Source organism: Ursus arctos, unplaced genomic scaffold (genome assembly GCF_023065955.2).
Source record: "Ursus arctos isolate Adak ecotype North America unplaced genomic scaffold, UrsArc2.0 scaffold_24, whole genome shotgun sequence".
NCBI classification, from domain to species: domain Eukaryota; kingdom Metazoa; phylum Chordata; class Mammalia; order Carnivora; family Ursidae; genus Ursus; species Ursus arctos.
The window spans coordinates 13,046,960-13,062,340 of record NW_026622919.1 but is presented as its reverse complement, the minus strand read 5'-3'; the positions used below and the strand labels follow the sequence as shown (position 1 = coordinate 13,062,340).

General features: G+C 55.1%; 1 protein-coding gene across 1 annotated transcript in view; it reads right to left on the bottom strand.

Annotated features, from left to right (window-relative positions):
- Positions 1–479: 479 nt before the first annotated feature.
- The window catches only part of CACNG4 (calcium voltage-gated channel auxiliary subunit gamma 4), a 56,902-nt gene continuing 42,000 nt past the window's right edge, over positions 480–15,381 (bottom strand). Inside the window, exons 2-4 of the mRNA XM_026512417.3 lie at positions 10,429–10,512; positions 5,036–5,176; positions 480–1,020 (exon numbers count right to left, since the gene is read on the bottom strand). Of these exons, the coding sequence (XP_026368202.1) occupies positions 482–1,020; positions 5,036–5,176; positions 10,429–10,512 (764 nt within the window). The 3' untranslated portion in view covers positions 480–481. The remainder of the gene's footprint in view (positions 1,021–5,035; positions 5,177–10,428; positions 10,513–15,381) is intronic.

Below are 15,381 nucleotides of genomic sequence, written 5' to 3'. Positions count from 1 at the left end.
AGGAAGGGGGCAGCTTTCGGCTTCCTCGTTTCCGGCTCATGGACATGGAAACCTCAGATCAGAAAGCAGCAGACCAGTGTCCAAAGGTCCCTGCGTGCCCGGGGAAGCCCTCCCGGTGGCCCAGTACCCAGGCAGGGAGGGAGGATCCCGCAAGCCCATTCTTCTGGCAAGATGTGTTTCCAAGAGGAGATAATGGCTCAATTTTTGTCTTCCCCGGGTCGCTCAAGGCCGTGCAGCCTCGGGAGATTTCAGAACCCCGGAGCATCAAACACCCTCTCTGGGGACAAAGTCAGCCTTCTTGCCTCCATTTCCCGTCTCCAGGGTGGCTTCGCGCTGAGCCAGCCCACGACACTTGCTGGAGACCAGGGAGGGTTGGGTTTGGCTTCAGTCCACTGTTGGTCCGTCTGAAGGGGCAGGTGCCCTCGTGTGGGATCCACACAGCTGTTCTGGGGCGAGGCCGGTGCGAAGAGGAAGGGGCAGCTCACACAGGGGTCGTCCGCCGGTTCAGCATGCTGACGTGCAAGCCTTCCTTCAGGTCCTGCTGGAAGAAGTCGTGCACCTGCAGGAAGCTGGCCTCCTGATCGGGGCTGTAGCTGGCGGCGGTGGTCACCTTGAGGGGCTCCCTGGACAGCGTGTACATTGACAGCTCACCCATGGGGATGGCCCCAGTGATCTTCAGGCCCACCGGAGACGCTGCCCTGGATGGAGAGGCCTCGGTGGACCTGGAGCTGGACCTTGAGCGCCGTCGTCGGTATCTGTAGCTCGGCATCCTGGCGTAGGGAGACGAGGAGGGAGCCTTGAGGAACTCCCGTTTGGTCTTAAATCTCAACTCTTTGTTTTTCTCAATGTAAATGTTTACAGCCAGGACACCCACGGTCTCGGCCACAATGAAGGACAGGGCTCCAAAGTAAAAAGACCAACCGTAGTTGTAATGGTTTTTTTTGTCTTCGTCACGCTTGTCGCTTGGGTCGCCCGTGTTGCTGGAAATGTAGACGATGATGCCTATGATGTTGCTGAGGCCTGAAAGAGAAGGAGAGGGGTGGGGGGGGGGGTGAGGCAGAGGTTAGACCCGCAGCTGGACAAGCAGAGGAGGGCCTGGTGGCCACACTCCGTTGGATAGGCGTTGCTTTATTCTGGTCGCGAACTTTTCTTTTAAGTAGTTTGTTTTGAATGGGTAGTAAAGTAAAAGTTCAGATGAGGTGTGCAATAACATGCAGGCACTTAGCTGCCCAGTTGCCATCCTGATGGTGGCTATTCTTTCTTCTTTCTTTCTTTCTTTCTTTCTTTCTTTCTTTTTCTTTTTTTTTTTTTTAAGGATTTTGTTTATTTATTTGAGAGAGAGCATGCACAAACAGGGGGAGGGTCAGTGGGAGAGGGAGAAGCAGACTCCCCACTGAGCAAGGAGCCTGATGCGGGGCTCGATCCCAGGACCCTGAGATCATGACCTGAGCTGAAGGCAGATGCTTAACGGACTGAGCCACCCAGGTGCCCCTGTTCTTCTTTCTTATATTATTGTTATATCCAATCTCTCTCTCCCTCCCTTTCTTCTCCCTCTCCCTCCCTCCCTCCCTCTCTCTTTCTCTCATTCTCTATTTCACTCACACACACACACACACACACACATCTATTTTTTTCTTTGCACAATACTCTTTGTCCCCTTGCCTCTTCATGGAACAGTCCACCTGGTAGATGGTTCCAGGTCAGGACCGAAAGAGCCGTCTGTCTTTCTGAGTGCACATGGCAACCGCTGCATGGACAGTAACCAGGCCTCTGCTGTGGACGTTCAGAGAGCTTCCAGCCCTGTGCGGTGATAGAGTTGTCACGGACATCCTTGTGTCCATACCATGTCACACACACATGAGTACAACTGTGGGATGAATTCCTTGATGTGAATCTGCTGCCTCAATGGGTATGTGTGTTTCAAAACATAAAAATAAACTTTGGGGGTGTTCGATGTATTGGAAAGTTGTGAAGATAGTACGGAGAGCTCCTTTCTACCTCCCCACCTGGTTTCCCCCATGAACAGCTGACATTACCGTGTACATCTGTCACAACCAGGAAACCCCCCATGTACGTTACTACTCAGTACCCTCCAGGCTTTACTTGGATTTCACTGGGGTTTCCACTGATGTTCTTTTTCTGTTCCAGGATCCGTCCAGGGTACCATGTTGTGTTTTGTGTTTTGAATTCAGAGTCTCCGCCCCAGGCCTTCCACCGGAGCACAAAGTGTCTCAACAGCCTATAGTTTGTTCTATCACATGGCTGGATCTTTGCCAGTCTGAGACGTGAGGTACTGTCACCTGTTGGCTGTCTCTGTTTGATTTCATCTAATTATAAGTGAGGTTCAGTAGAGCCAAGCTGCCTGGGTTTGAATCCCGGTTCTACCAACTATCAGCTGTGGAACTTTGGGCAAACTGCTCAGCTTCCTGTGTCTCCGTATTCTCACGGGCAAAACGGGAACCCCGGTGGTATGCGCGTCACAGGGCGGATGTGAAGATTAAATGAGCTAATGTAGACAAAGCACTTATAATAGCACCTGGCACACAGTGAACATGCTTTTCCATTCTATTATAATCCATTGTGTTTCACTGTGAAGTAATGTGTTGCATGGTCTACACACTGCCCATGTCCGTTGTCCATTCGCCTCTTGCAGAGATCCCAGCATGGATGGTGTGCTCCAGGCTCTCCCAGCCTCTGAACTGTACCTTTCCCAAGGCTCTGACCATTTCCCACCTGAAATGCTTTATGGGCCTAAATCACCTTACGGCTGGGGCTGGAGCGGCCTGGAGCTGGGGGCCCTCTGCATGACCCCTGGCCTGCCACTGCCTTGGCCCATGATCAAAGCTTCCAAATACCAGGGAATAAATAGGAACCAATAAACATGGCCTTGCTTGCCTGCCGTGATGGCTCCTTGTCACTGCTTCCTCTCCTCTCTGGACCCATGTTTTTAGCTGCGTGTCCCCGGACCCGGGACCCCACCACGCCTCCGGTGACTTGGAACATCTGGATATGGCTTTGTATGGCTCCTCCTGGGGAAATGGGCAGCTGCAGAGGGCACCTTACCTTGGAGGCTGACAGCACGGGGCAGCCTGTGTCTCTGCCACCATGTGACCTCAGGGAAGCCACCTGGGCCACCTGATGGCCTCCTCAGAATCTGGGATGCCATGGTTGTGCTCACTGAGCACCTGGCACCATGGCCCTAACATGTAGCTGGTGCTGGTGCCAGCCTTCTTTCCCTTCCTTAGGGAAAGGAAAGCGGACAGGACTCAAATCTCATGGCAGGGACTTCGTTAATGGTTCACACCTTCAAAAATCTGGGGGCTCAAAGGAGGAGAGAGAATGGGGTATACCCCTATCTTCCCACCTCTACTCCTGGCGGGGACAAGAAGGAAAGGGAGGGGCACCCGGCCAAGAAGGAGACTCCACACTCAGGCTTTCCTTGCCAACACACACACACATGCGCATCCCCTGACACACATACAGCCCTCTCAGAGAGACACACACACACATTATTTATTGCTGTGGAAGGACACAGAAGCAGAAGTGATGTGGAGGAAGGAGCATAAGAAGCAGGCTGAAAGATTTTGAGCCAGTCACTTAACTGTTTTGGCCCTGAAGTCACCTTCCTTCTCTCAGAGAAATCGTGAGGAGAGGACAAGATGGGGACAGGCACTGTGAGGCCCTTCCAACGCCTCCTCCCCAAGATCGCCCCACCCCCATCCTCGACCACCAAGGACCACTAGCGACCACCGCCATTACTGGGATTCTCACTGTCACCATCATGGGACTACTGGGCTGTTCTAGGATGCAGAGCCCAGGCCAGCTAGGGCTCCCTCACCAGACCGGGGGAAGAAAAAAGATGCTTTGACAGCAAGAACACTGGTAAGGCCTTGCAAGGAGTTATGGTAACAATTTAGGGAAGAATCCCTGAACTCGGGGTGCCTGGGAGGCTCAGTTAAGCATCTGCCTTTGGCTCAGGTCATGATCCTGGGGTCCTGGGATCAAGCCCCATGTCGGGTTCCCTGCTCAGTGGGGAGACTGCTTCTCCCTCTCCCTCTGCCTCCCACCCCTGGTGCTCTCTCTCTTGCTCTCTCTCTCAAATAAGTAAATAAAATCTTTTTTAAAAAAAGTATCACTGAACTTTGTAACACATCTCAAACTTACTAGAAGGCCTAAGACATCAGGCAGGTCCTGTTTCTCCAGACAGGGACCCTTGTTGCAAGTTTATCTGAACTCCACAGGCACTGCCCGGAGCCTCCAGGATGCCACCGGACACCTGGCAGGTGCCCCCGGTGACTCAGGCCAGAAAACCCGGGGTTTTGTCCTGGGCCGTTTATATACACCCCCCAGCCACTGACCAGCCACGAGACCCACTTCTGGCCTGGAGTTCTCCCACGTCTGCAGTGGCAAGGCACGCGTTGAAGTGTCTCCATCGAGACTCAGAGGAGTGACAGTGTGAAGCCATTTTGGACCAGGTAGGCGGGGCGTGTGTTACCGTCACCCACAGCTCTGTGGGATTTCACTGGGTCACAGTGGGGGTGGCTCCGAGGCGCACCCTTGCCAGTTCTGTACCCCCTCCACCTTGTCAGCTCCTTCAGGTCCTGGCTTCCATTGAGTCTCTCTGGGTACCTACCTCCCTGGCCCCCCGACTCAGCCAGGCTTCCCCATCACAGGGTTGTGAGACAGCAGCACTGCCTCTTTGGGGTGCTCTGCACACTTAGACTTACGTATGTTTTTGGTCGAGGTGAAATTCACAGAACACAAATTAACCCTTTAAAGTGCACAAGTCAGTGGCATCGACTACGTTGACAACGTCGTGCACCCACCACCGCTATCTAGGTCCAGGACATTCTTCGCCACGCCAAGAGGGGACCCCGTGCCCCTGAGCCATTCTCCCCAGTCCCCGCTCCAGCCCCCCTCACACCTGAACGTCTGACATCAATTACAAACAATGACCTTATGTCTGCCCTCCCCCCGCCCCCATGCACGCACCAGGACGCGCACCCTGTGCAGGGGGACAGAGCGGGCGGCTCACCTGCAGCCACAAAGAGGATGCCCGCGCTGAGGACGATGTTGTTCTTGTGGCTGTAGAACCTTCCGGCGCCGATGCAGAGCCCGCCGAGCAGCAGCAGGATGGTGCTGAGGATGGGGAAGACACTGGAGGCGCGCACGATGCCTGGGTGGGGCGGGACACAGAGCAGAGGCCAGTGAGACGGGCTGCCATCCGGGGCCTGGCCACCAGCACTGGCCAGGAGCCCTGAAGCTCGGGGCCCTTGCCCTGACCTTGAGGCCGGGTGGGGGCAGGTGGACCAGACTCAAGTGATGACCCGGGCCTTCCGGTTACTCCCTGCAGGACGCCGGGTGGCCTGGGGTCGCGTCTGCCCCTAGCTCACTTAGGCTCTCTCTGGGTGTGGGTCATACTTCTGCCAGCCCGAAGGCAGGAGAGCCCCTCAATGGCATCAAGGAGCTACAATGACTGCCATGAAAACGCTGGTCTGCCTTCCATTCAGATAAGACCTCACAGCCCACTGAGCCTTTCATGGACACTGTCTAAGAAGCCTCTGGAAGCCTGGAAAGTGGTGTCCACAAGAGGCAGCTCGGGTGGGTAGCTGAGAACACAGGCTTTGGCGTCAGGCAGGCCCGCGTCTGCTCTGCGACATGCCAGCCATGTGGCTGTGGTCAAATCACGTCTCCTAAAACTCAGCGCCCCCCCCCCCCCATTTGTAGAAAGAGTTCACAGTAGTACCTCCATCCTATGGCTGCTTTTGGACGAATAAGGGGCTTAGCCCAGGGCCTGGGCATAGCACACACTTCCTAAGTGACAGCTTCTCTCTCTAGCATCATCACTGTCATCACCCCCGGTGACAGACAAGGATGTGCAAGCCAGGACCTCCCGAGGTCACAGAGGAGGAGACGGCTGAACAGAGCGGGCCGTGCATGGACCTCGCTGTCCGGCAGAGCTGGACCTGCACATTTGCTCCTCCACTGACTGGGGGGGTGGCCAGGGCAGCGGACTTCTGACAACGGGAACCTGCGAACGTGACTTTTATTTGGATAAAAGGTCTTTGCAGATGTGATTCAATGAAGGATCTCAAGAGGGCACCGCCCTAGATGAGGGCGGGTCCCAAATCCAAGGACAAGAGCCCTCGGAAGAAAAGGGAGAGACACAGGCAGAAGACAAGGGGCTCAGGGGAGAAGCGTGTGAAGACAGAGGCAGAGAAAGGGGTGAAGTGGCCCCAATTCGAGGAGAGCAGGAAGCCACAGACGCTGGGAGAGGCCAGGACACATTCTCCCCCGGGGCCCGTGGAGGGAGCGCAGCCCGCCCAACACCCCTTGAAGACTTCAGCCTCCACATTGTGCGAGAGCAAATCACAGTAAATTCCTGTTGTTTGAAGCCACCCAGCGTGTGGTACTTTAGCATGGTGGCCCTAGGAAAAGAATCTACTCCCTGCATTTCAGAAGGGCTACTGGGACGTGGGTCCCTCTCCCTAGCGTCTGGATGGGAAGCAGGCCAGGAGGAGCCCCGAGCTCAGCCTGCCCGACGCGCCTGCCGGTCTCCCAGCCCAGCAGAAATCCTGGCTGCATGGACCCTTGGTGGCCCCAGCAGGGGACAGTGAGCCGGGGAGCCCTGGCAGGCGCCAGTTTCTGAGCCAGCTGACCCAGTTTGCGGCCTCTCAGCCTCTGAAGGCAGCATTTGTCTCCTTTCTTGTAAGCCCACCAGTGTGTGCCCTGCTTCACAGAGGGGGCTTTGTTGAGGGCATTAAATAAAGCTCTTCTCTCCAGCACGTCCTCCTCCTTCCTCTGCCTTCTTGCAGCCACAGGCTCTGGGAGGTTTCCCATGGGCTCTGCAAACATGCCTCTGAGCCATGCTGGCCAGAAAAATCCGGGATCGGCTACCCCTAGATGTCCTCGTTCTGCAGACAGGTTGGAGGGGTTGGGGAGGAGGAAGCCCAGTGCCTCTAACGTCCCTGAGGTCGGACTTGGCTCAGAGCCATCCATCCTGCCATTAAGTCCTGTGTGCACCTGTCCTTTGCTACACGGGCTCATCCCAGAGCCCCGGGTGTGCAGACGCCAGCAGGGGTCGCTGTGGACAGTGGTGCAGGTTGGGTCTTGCACAGAGCTGAGGGACAAGCAGAGCTGAGGTCCAGCCCATGCCTCATGGCCAAATCAAGCCGTGGCAAGAATCTATGTCTGTCTAGAGGACGGATACCTCCTTCTAACTCAACCTCAGGCACATCACGGCCTCCCACCAGCCAGGACACCAGCGCTGCCGGGCTTAGCACAGAAATCAGCTACCTAATGGGAAGATGGGGAGCCTGGAAAAGGGGCACCAGGCACGGGTCAGAGTGGACAGGAATCCCTGGGGCCAGCAGGGCTGGTGGAAAAGACATGGCAGGCACGGTGTGGGGTGGTGACCCCTCTAACCCCACACCTGCCTGTGGATCTACAAACCAGTGGGGGCACTGCCAGAGCCCCAAGGCCGGGAGGAAGCCCTCTGACGGTTATGTAACTCAATGCACAAGCCTGGTTTCTCGGGAAGACTTCGGAATGCATGGCCCGAAGGTTGACCTTGCTCTTGAATTGTCGAAGACAGGGTGTGCGGAGCACAGCCTTGGACCTATCCGGCCTGATCCCCCCATCCCCAGACAGCTAGGCTGCCCCCCAACAGGCTCTCCCACAGAGAGACACCATGGAACCTTCTGTGACCTTCTCTGACCTACCTGTTCTCCACTGGAATGTCAGCACCAGGATGGCAGACCTCTGTTTTGTTCACTGTTTTGTTCACCCCACATGCCTAATACGGCGCCTGGCACGTAGGCCCATAACCACTTTTTGTTAAACGGGTGCTTAAATGAACTCTCATGACCCTTGTCTCTCTCTCCTGTGCGTCTACACGTTTTGGGGATCACAATAGTCTGGGGACCAGAGGACCGAATAACGGGAATCAGGGGGGATGGCCACGGTGACCATGACCTTGGCCTATCCCGGGATGTTGCCCTCTGAACCTCGTTTCAGGACCAGTTCCATTTCCGCAGCCCCTGTTTCCAACAAGGAGGAAAAACGCCTCCTCGATGGAGAGGTAGGTCAGCCCTCCGCCCCGATTCCATCAGCCGCTGGAGCTACCGGCCCAAAGCCATCGCTTCTTCTCTTCCTTGGGCCTCTCCAGGCTTGTAAATGAACCTGCTGGTCCCCCTACCGCACACCGGAGGAACCCATTTCCTTCCCAAATGAGCGTTCATTGATGTCCCATCACCATCAATTTGGGAAAATTGCTGCTGGGCCCCTCCTAGCCCGCATGCCCCCCCAAACTCAGGTACCACGGGCAGAGTCCGAGGACAGCAAGAGCCTAAAGCTGGGTGGGAGACTGTACTGCACATTCCAGATCTGCCCCCCCAACCTGTTCCCACTTTCTGCATCCCGCCCTGGGCCCCAGGAGGCACAAGCCCTGTGCCGAATCCTTCGGCTCCCTTGCCTCTGGCTTTGGGAGGAGCGCGCAGGGGAGTGCTATGCCCTTAGCTTCCTTCCTGTGGGCTCCGGTGAGGGGGCTGCCTTCCTTCTGAAAAGCCATAGCTCCTGCCAGGCAGCCCTGTCCTCACGGCTTCCTTCTTGCCAGCCCCCATACCCGCTTTCCTCATCTGTTCAGGTCCGGGAGGGGAAGGGCTCCCCTAGCTGCTGGCTCTGGTGGCCTCACCATCCCGGATGGGCGAGTTCTCTTTAAGCCCGCCCACACCTTTGTAAATAGTCCCTCACCAGCTACCCTTCATTCTCCCCATCTGAGCAAACCAGCTGCTTCTTGCTGGGACCTCAAAAAGCTACATCGTCTGACCTCTGGGTCAATAGTCATGAGAACAATCCAGAAAGAGATTGTAGGGCTCTGGGGACAAAGAGGGGACTGGGGCAGGGAAGTAAAAAGGAAGAGCCAGTGCCAACGTCCATAACCTCAGGTAAGCTCAAGCAGGAAATGGGGAGGGGATCGTTTGTTTTTTCACGCCTCGCTCCTCACACCTCCAGGGCTGGTTAGTGGGGCAAATCTGCTCTCAGAGCCTTAAGAACCCCCTGATTGCCCTGGGTAGGCCAGAGAATGGCAGGTTCTGAGTCAGGGTTGATTTCCAGTTGGGCCATCCCCTCTGGGCTGAGCACCAGGGGTCGCCCTGGATGGCTGTGCAGGCCACGCACTGTACAACTTGACGGGTCTCATTTATGCCATAGTCCATGTAAGTGGCATTCCTTGAGCAGTGCGTAAGCTGCATGGCCATGGGCGGTGGCCCTATGGAATATCATCTGCTTGCTTCAGTGTTGGCCCCCAGAAAGCAGAAAGAAAGGACACGTGGAAGGAAGAAGAGAAGGTGAGGGAGGAGGGTTGGGAGGCAGATCTAGCCCAATTTTTTCAGGTTCTGGGCCCAGCCGGAGCAGCCCAACACTTCCCAGGCTCCCTGGGAACCACATGCTGTACTGTTTCACCAGATGACTCAGAACCAGAATCCTTTCTCTTAGAAAAAAAACCCCGAATGATCCATAAGCAGGTGCAGAGTGAACTGTGCTCCCTCTGAGGACACTGGTATCGATTCTCCATAAATGAAGCCGGGCCCCGGCCCCCGAGGGGGATGCTGTGAGCAGCTCTGTGTGTGTCTTAGCTAATGGGAAAGGGAAAGTGGCTTCAAAATGGTGCTGTTCTTCCATGTCCGGGCCCCTTCCCTCGCTGTGGCTCCATCCTTCCTCCCAGGGAGGTATTCCCAGGCCCAGGGATGAGATCCAGCTTTAGGGTGTGGGACGGGGTTTGTCCTCGTCCGGGATATGCTGGGAGTTCCAAGCTGGGGGCCAACCCAGCCACAGGCCCGGGCACAGGTGGGGGCTCCCCTAGCTGGTGCCGAGAACGCGTACAACCCCCCCCAATCAGAGCCTGCGTCTGCCACCCCTCCTTGCCTTCTCCCCCAGGCAGCCTGGGGGTGCGGCTTCCTCTGATTTCTCCAGAATAGAATGCTGGGTGTGTGGGGTGGGCTGGGCAGGTCCAGAGCAGGCAGGGCAAAGTACTTGGGGTGTCACGGTGCCCCAGGAGGCTCAGCCTGGGTGAGCCTATGTCTTTAACCTCCTTGCCCCAGGCCCAGCAGCAGCAATCAGCAACTCTGAAACTAGCCATAACCAGCAGCCCTGGGGAGGGGGATGCCCACGCCCTCATCTGCTCCAGCTCTGCCTCAGTCTCCCCAGACACGGGCCTACCCACCAAGGAAGTCCACTAGGATACCCAGCATGTCATGGCAGCGTCGGACAAAAGTCCATCTTCTGGAATAACACTTCTGAATCAGAAAGGGAGCAGAAGAGCATCCAGAGAACAGTACCCCCTTTACCCACACGCGGCACGTCTTTCCTCCAGCCACAGCCCTCCCCCCTCCACGCACAGCAAGGAAGTGAAAAATTCTTGACGCTTACGAAGGAGATACTCCGAGCTGTCGTGGTCATAATCGTTGTCCTCTGGGAAGTGATTGATCCGGAAGCAGTGGCCTTTATAGATCCCTGGGGAGAGCAAGAGGGAAAGAACACTGTAAACGCGCCATGGGTTCACGCGTCCACTCAGTCCAGCCTTAAGTTCGGCGTGTGCGGCAGGCTCTGGGCAGGCCCTGGGCACAGAGAGAGGAGAAAGGCCCGCTCTGGCATCCCTGGTCTGTGCGGGGACGGACACACACACAGAAGGACCGCACAGAGGGAGCAGCGCCCCGGAGGTGACCATCTCACCGACGGTCCACGTCTGGGCACCTGTAAGAGTGAAAGGCCCACCATCAATAATTGTGCAGGGACAGGAGGCATCGAGCTGAACTGCTCGGGGCAAGCAGGACATGCCATCCCCCGTCCAAGGGGACTGCAGAGCCATCTTGAAAAATGACAAAGAATTTGCCCCTGGGAACAGGGGGAGGGGGCCTTCTGGGCAGAGGGGGAAGCCGAGAAAAGGGAGGCCTGAGGTCAGAGCCTGCAGAGTGGTGGGAAGTTGGTGGCTGGACTCAGTAGGACCTGTGTAGGGGGAGGGGCTGGGGGCCGAAGTGGGGGGAAGGTCTGGGTCTGGGTCAGGTGAGTCGGGATGAAATCTGCCCCTGTGATGCCTGTCTTTCCTCTCTCGTAAACACTTGTAAATCCGTCCTAAAGCACATTCCAAATCTGCACTTGACAAACTGATTATGATCCCCTCACTCAGTGTGATGGAGGGAAGAGAACATGGAGCCAGAGAAAATTCCAGAAAGGCTGAGACCACCTCCTGCCTTCTTTCCCTTTCCCGATCTCTGAGAAGTAGCCTCCACAGAGGGGGAGGCAGGACACCCTGGGTCATTTTGTAACTGCAGGAGGAGAGGCCAGGCCTCCCTTCGAGAAGCTTCTGTCCTGCTCTCCCAGCCCCTGCTCCCCTGCAGTCTGGAACGCCCAGCACAGAAGTGGACACAGGCAGAGAGGGGGGCACCCAGGGCGTCAGGCCCTGCCTTGCCAGCCAACCCCCTCATGCCCGGCTCAGCCTCCCTGCTTCTGCAAGGAGCTCATCTTGACAATGCTGCATGGCTGGGGCTAGGGCTGTTTCCAACTGTTCTGCCGCTGCTGCCAAGCCTCCTGCTGGCCTCCCACAGCCCAGCCTGACCTCTCGGTTGGAGGCACAGTGTCAGAAGCAGGGCCTGAGCCAGACCGGCGTCCGTCTCTCAGTGCTTCCAATTGAGAGAGGCCCCTGACGAGCTCGGGGCACGCTGCCCTTCCGCCCGTTTACCAATTAGCCAGCTCGCCAGCGGCCTCCCCAGGCTGTCCCCTCTGCGGGGATCCTTAGCTGCTGCCTCCAGAAAGACGGGGTGCTGGGTGAAGACCCCCCACTTCCTGAAGGCCCAGGGGCCTCGAGGGCCCACTGGTGGGTGGGCTAGGTTTGGTCAGGGAATGGTGGGAGGACAGACTGTGGGTCTCAGAGGTGATGGCCAAAGTGGGACAGGCTTCGACAGTGTCCAGGGTGCCAAGCCAAGCAAGAACAACACCATGTCCTCATCTGTAGAATGGGAACGACCCACGCTTTCTCTCCTGGGGAAGTTAGAAGAATCGCAAGAGGCAACACTTGAAAGGCACTCAGATGATCTTTGGCCCTGTTGGCGGCACAGGGAAGGCTCGCTGCTAACCGACCCAGAAATGTCCCACCCTCTACTCTGTGGGTCCTTACTTTTCCGTGAGTGCCTGGGTTGGTGGAGAAGCACAAGAGGTTGTGAGCGAGAAGAAAGAGCACGAGGGTGGGCTTGTGTCAGGCTGGCCGGGAAGCGGGCCACACGGACCAGCGTGGGCCAGCCACGCCCTCCCCTCACGCTGGGTCCCACACCCCAGATCCAGGGTGCTCGTGGAAACGCAGAGCAAGTGTTTTCCAGGCGGGGGTGGGCTAGGCAGGAAGAGCCCTCTACCATCCGTCCTTCTCCCCACACACCTTTTTGGGGCCACTTTATGAGCCTAAACAAAATCACCAAGTCACACATGCTCGTTGGAACAAGTCGAATAGTAAGAGGGTGACAACGAAAAAGTAAATAATGTCTCTTCGGCCTCGTTTCCCAGAGGCCAAGCGTGTATCTTCCCACGTCTCCCTCTGTGTGCCCACCTGCACTCATACACCTAGGGGAGGTTCCCCCCATTTTTTAAAATTGAACTTTTTGCTTGGAGATGATGGTGGATTTACGGGCAGTTGTAAGAAATAGTACGGGTACCCTCTACCCAGTTTCCCTCAACGGTAACATCTTGCCGAATTATAGTGTCACAACCAGGATGCTGACATGGCCACAGTCGAGATAGAGAACGTTTCCACCACCTGGAGGATCCTTCAGGATGCCTCTTTGAGCCACGGCCACCTTCCTCCTGCCTTCCCAGCCCCTCCTTGACCCCTGACAACCACTGAGATATTCTCCACTTGTACGGAATTGTCATTTCAAGAATGTACTTTCTATAAATGGACTCATACAGCACATAACCTTCGGAATTGGCTCTCTTCACCCAGCATTATTCTCTTAAGATTCACCCACGTCGTTACGTGTATAAACAGTTTGCTTCTTTTTATTGGCTGGCATTAAGCCACAGCACGGATGTACACGGGTTGTGACATCTGATTGCTAAAAGTGATTACACCTGTGATATCCAGCTATTTCTAATAATGTTGCCATGAACGTTCGAGTACAAGTTTTTGCGTGAACCTAAGGTTTCATTTCTCTGGGATAAATGCCCGGGAGTACGACAGCTGAGTCATATGATAGGTTAGTTTTATAAGGGCTGATAAAAGCGACCTCAAGGATGCCTAGTTTTTGAACGGAATTATACAATACACTTCCATCCCTAACCTGCGTTTCTCCTTTAACAATATGGACGAACATCCTTCCAGGTCGGTACCTATAGATTGAACTTCTAGAAAAACTTGTGTCTATTTTTAATAAAAAATAGTAAGTCAATGCTAATCCAACAGTTGCTGGAAGCCCTAGTGAGAAATAGCCTAGAGTCGAGGACTAGAAAGCTTGTTCCGGCACCGATAATGTGAAAGGAAAATATGCCCTTGGCAGAAATGAGGAAAGAAATATATTTATATATTCTATCTGAAAACAAAACTCGGGTTTGGAATTGTTGGCTTGCATACAGGCACCTTTGCTCCCAATGCTCCTTCAATGTGTTTTGCGAACCTCGATTCTGCATTTAGGAGAGATATTTTGTATCGGATAGAAACTGTAAGTAGAACTCACACCGTCCAACATATCGACTGGGTTTTAAAAGCCATTCTTTTTAGTGGCTGCATAGCCATCCACAGTTATGGTTTATCAATTCAGCGAGCCCACAGAACCTCTTTCTTGGGGCTGTGTGCACACACCACAGATCCCACCACGTACAATTACGCTCAGAGATACATTGAATGCACACGTGCAGTCGTCCATTGACCCCTCTCCCTTTCCTTTCTTCTCTCCTTCCCTCCTTCCACACCAAGCTCTTATGCACAGACAGAAGGAATGGGCATTGTTGGGGGTTGAATTATGTCCCCCTGAAAGATGGTTTGGTGTCCTAACCCCTGGTACCTGTGAATGTGACTTTATTTAGAAACAGGGTCTTAAAGATCTGAGCAAGTTAAGATGAGGTCTCACAGAATTCAGGTGGGCCCTGAATCCAGGGACCGGTGTCCTTATAAAAAAAAAGGGGGGGCGGAATGTGGAAAGAGACACATACATGGGAGAAGGTCATGTGAAGACAGAGACAGATACCGGAGTGATGTGTCTATGTGCCAGGGGATCTCAGGGATTACCCACCACCACCAAAAGCTAGGGAGAGGCAAGGAAAGATCCTGCCAATGTCTCAGAGGGAGCACGGCCTTGCGACACCTTGCTTTTGGACTTCAGCCTGCACAACAGTGAGACAGAACATTCGTTGCTCCCAGCCACCCGGTTTGCGACAATTTGTTACGGTGGCCCCGGGAAGCTCGTACACGTGTTGTGCTGTGTGGGAGGAAATGCGGCATGCCTCATTCACTCCCGGGAAGAGCACAGACTTACAGGAAGGCGAAGGTGCCCTGCTCACGGTCCTGTTCTGTCTTCCTGCTCCTTAGTCAGCTGTGGGAGCCCGCGGGCCGAGGCTGAGAAGTCAGGTTCTCTGGGCATCTCCTTGTGAAGTGTGCTGGAGTGAAACTCATGTGGTTTCTCAGGCTCAGGCTTCCAAAACAATGTGGCCAGTCATCGGGTGTATGTCCCCATCGGGACCCCGAATCTTCTCCTGATTCTCTCCCATTTTGGTAACCGCCAGCCATGGGCACCTCATTCCCTCCCCAGGCGTTCCATGTTTAAACAGCTCTAACTTTGAAGTTCCAGAAAGCTCACGCTCCTCCATAGAACTCCAGCCACTGGTGCTGCTTACAATCCCTAGGGATAGAAGAATCCCTCTAGCAGGTGTGGACCCTTCCAATCATTGAATGTGTCTGACAGCTGGATTTGCAGGTGAGGCCCAAAGCGGAGGACAAGCAGTGGCCTACCAGCTGCCAACTGTTGAGACCTGACCCCTCCCCCAGCAGCCCTTACTAACAGGCAGGAAGCCTGACCCCCATTCCCATCCACCTTATCCCCAAAACTAGTCTAAAGAAGGGGGGCTGTGGAGAAGAAGGTGCCACTTGTCTTTGGTACATGGAGAGTGAAAGAGACTCCTCCCTTCCCCTAGAGTCAAGGAGTTGGGTATTTCCCTTAAATGAACGGCTTCTCTAGGTCAGACATCTTCAGTTCCTTCAGTCTTTTCTTTATTGATGGTTCCAAGAGACTTTTCCAGCCTAGCTCCCTTCTTTGGGTCAGCTTCCAACTCTCAGCTCCCACCACCGAACCCAATGTTTCAGAGCTGTCCCCTCCTCTCCTCTGGACTCCATGCTTCTGTTAA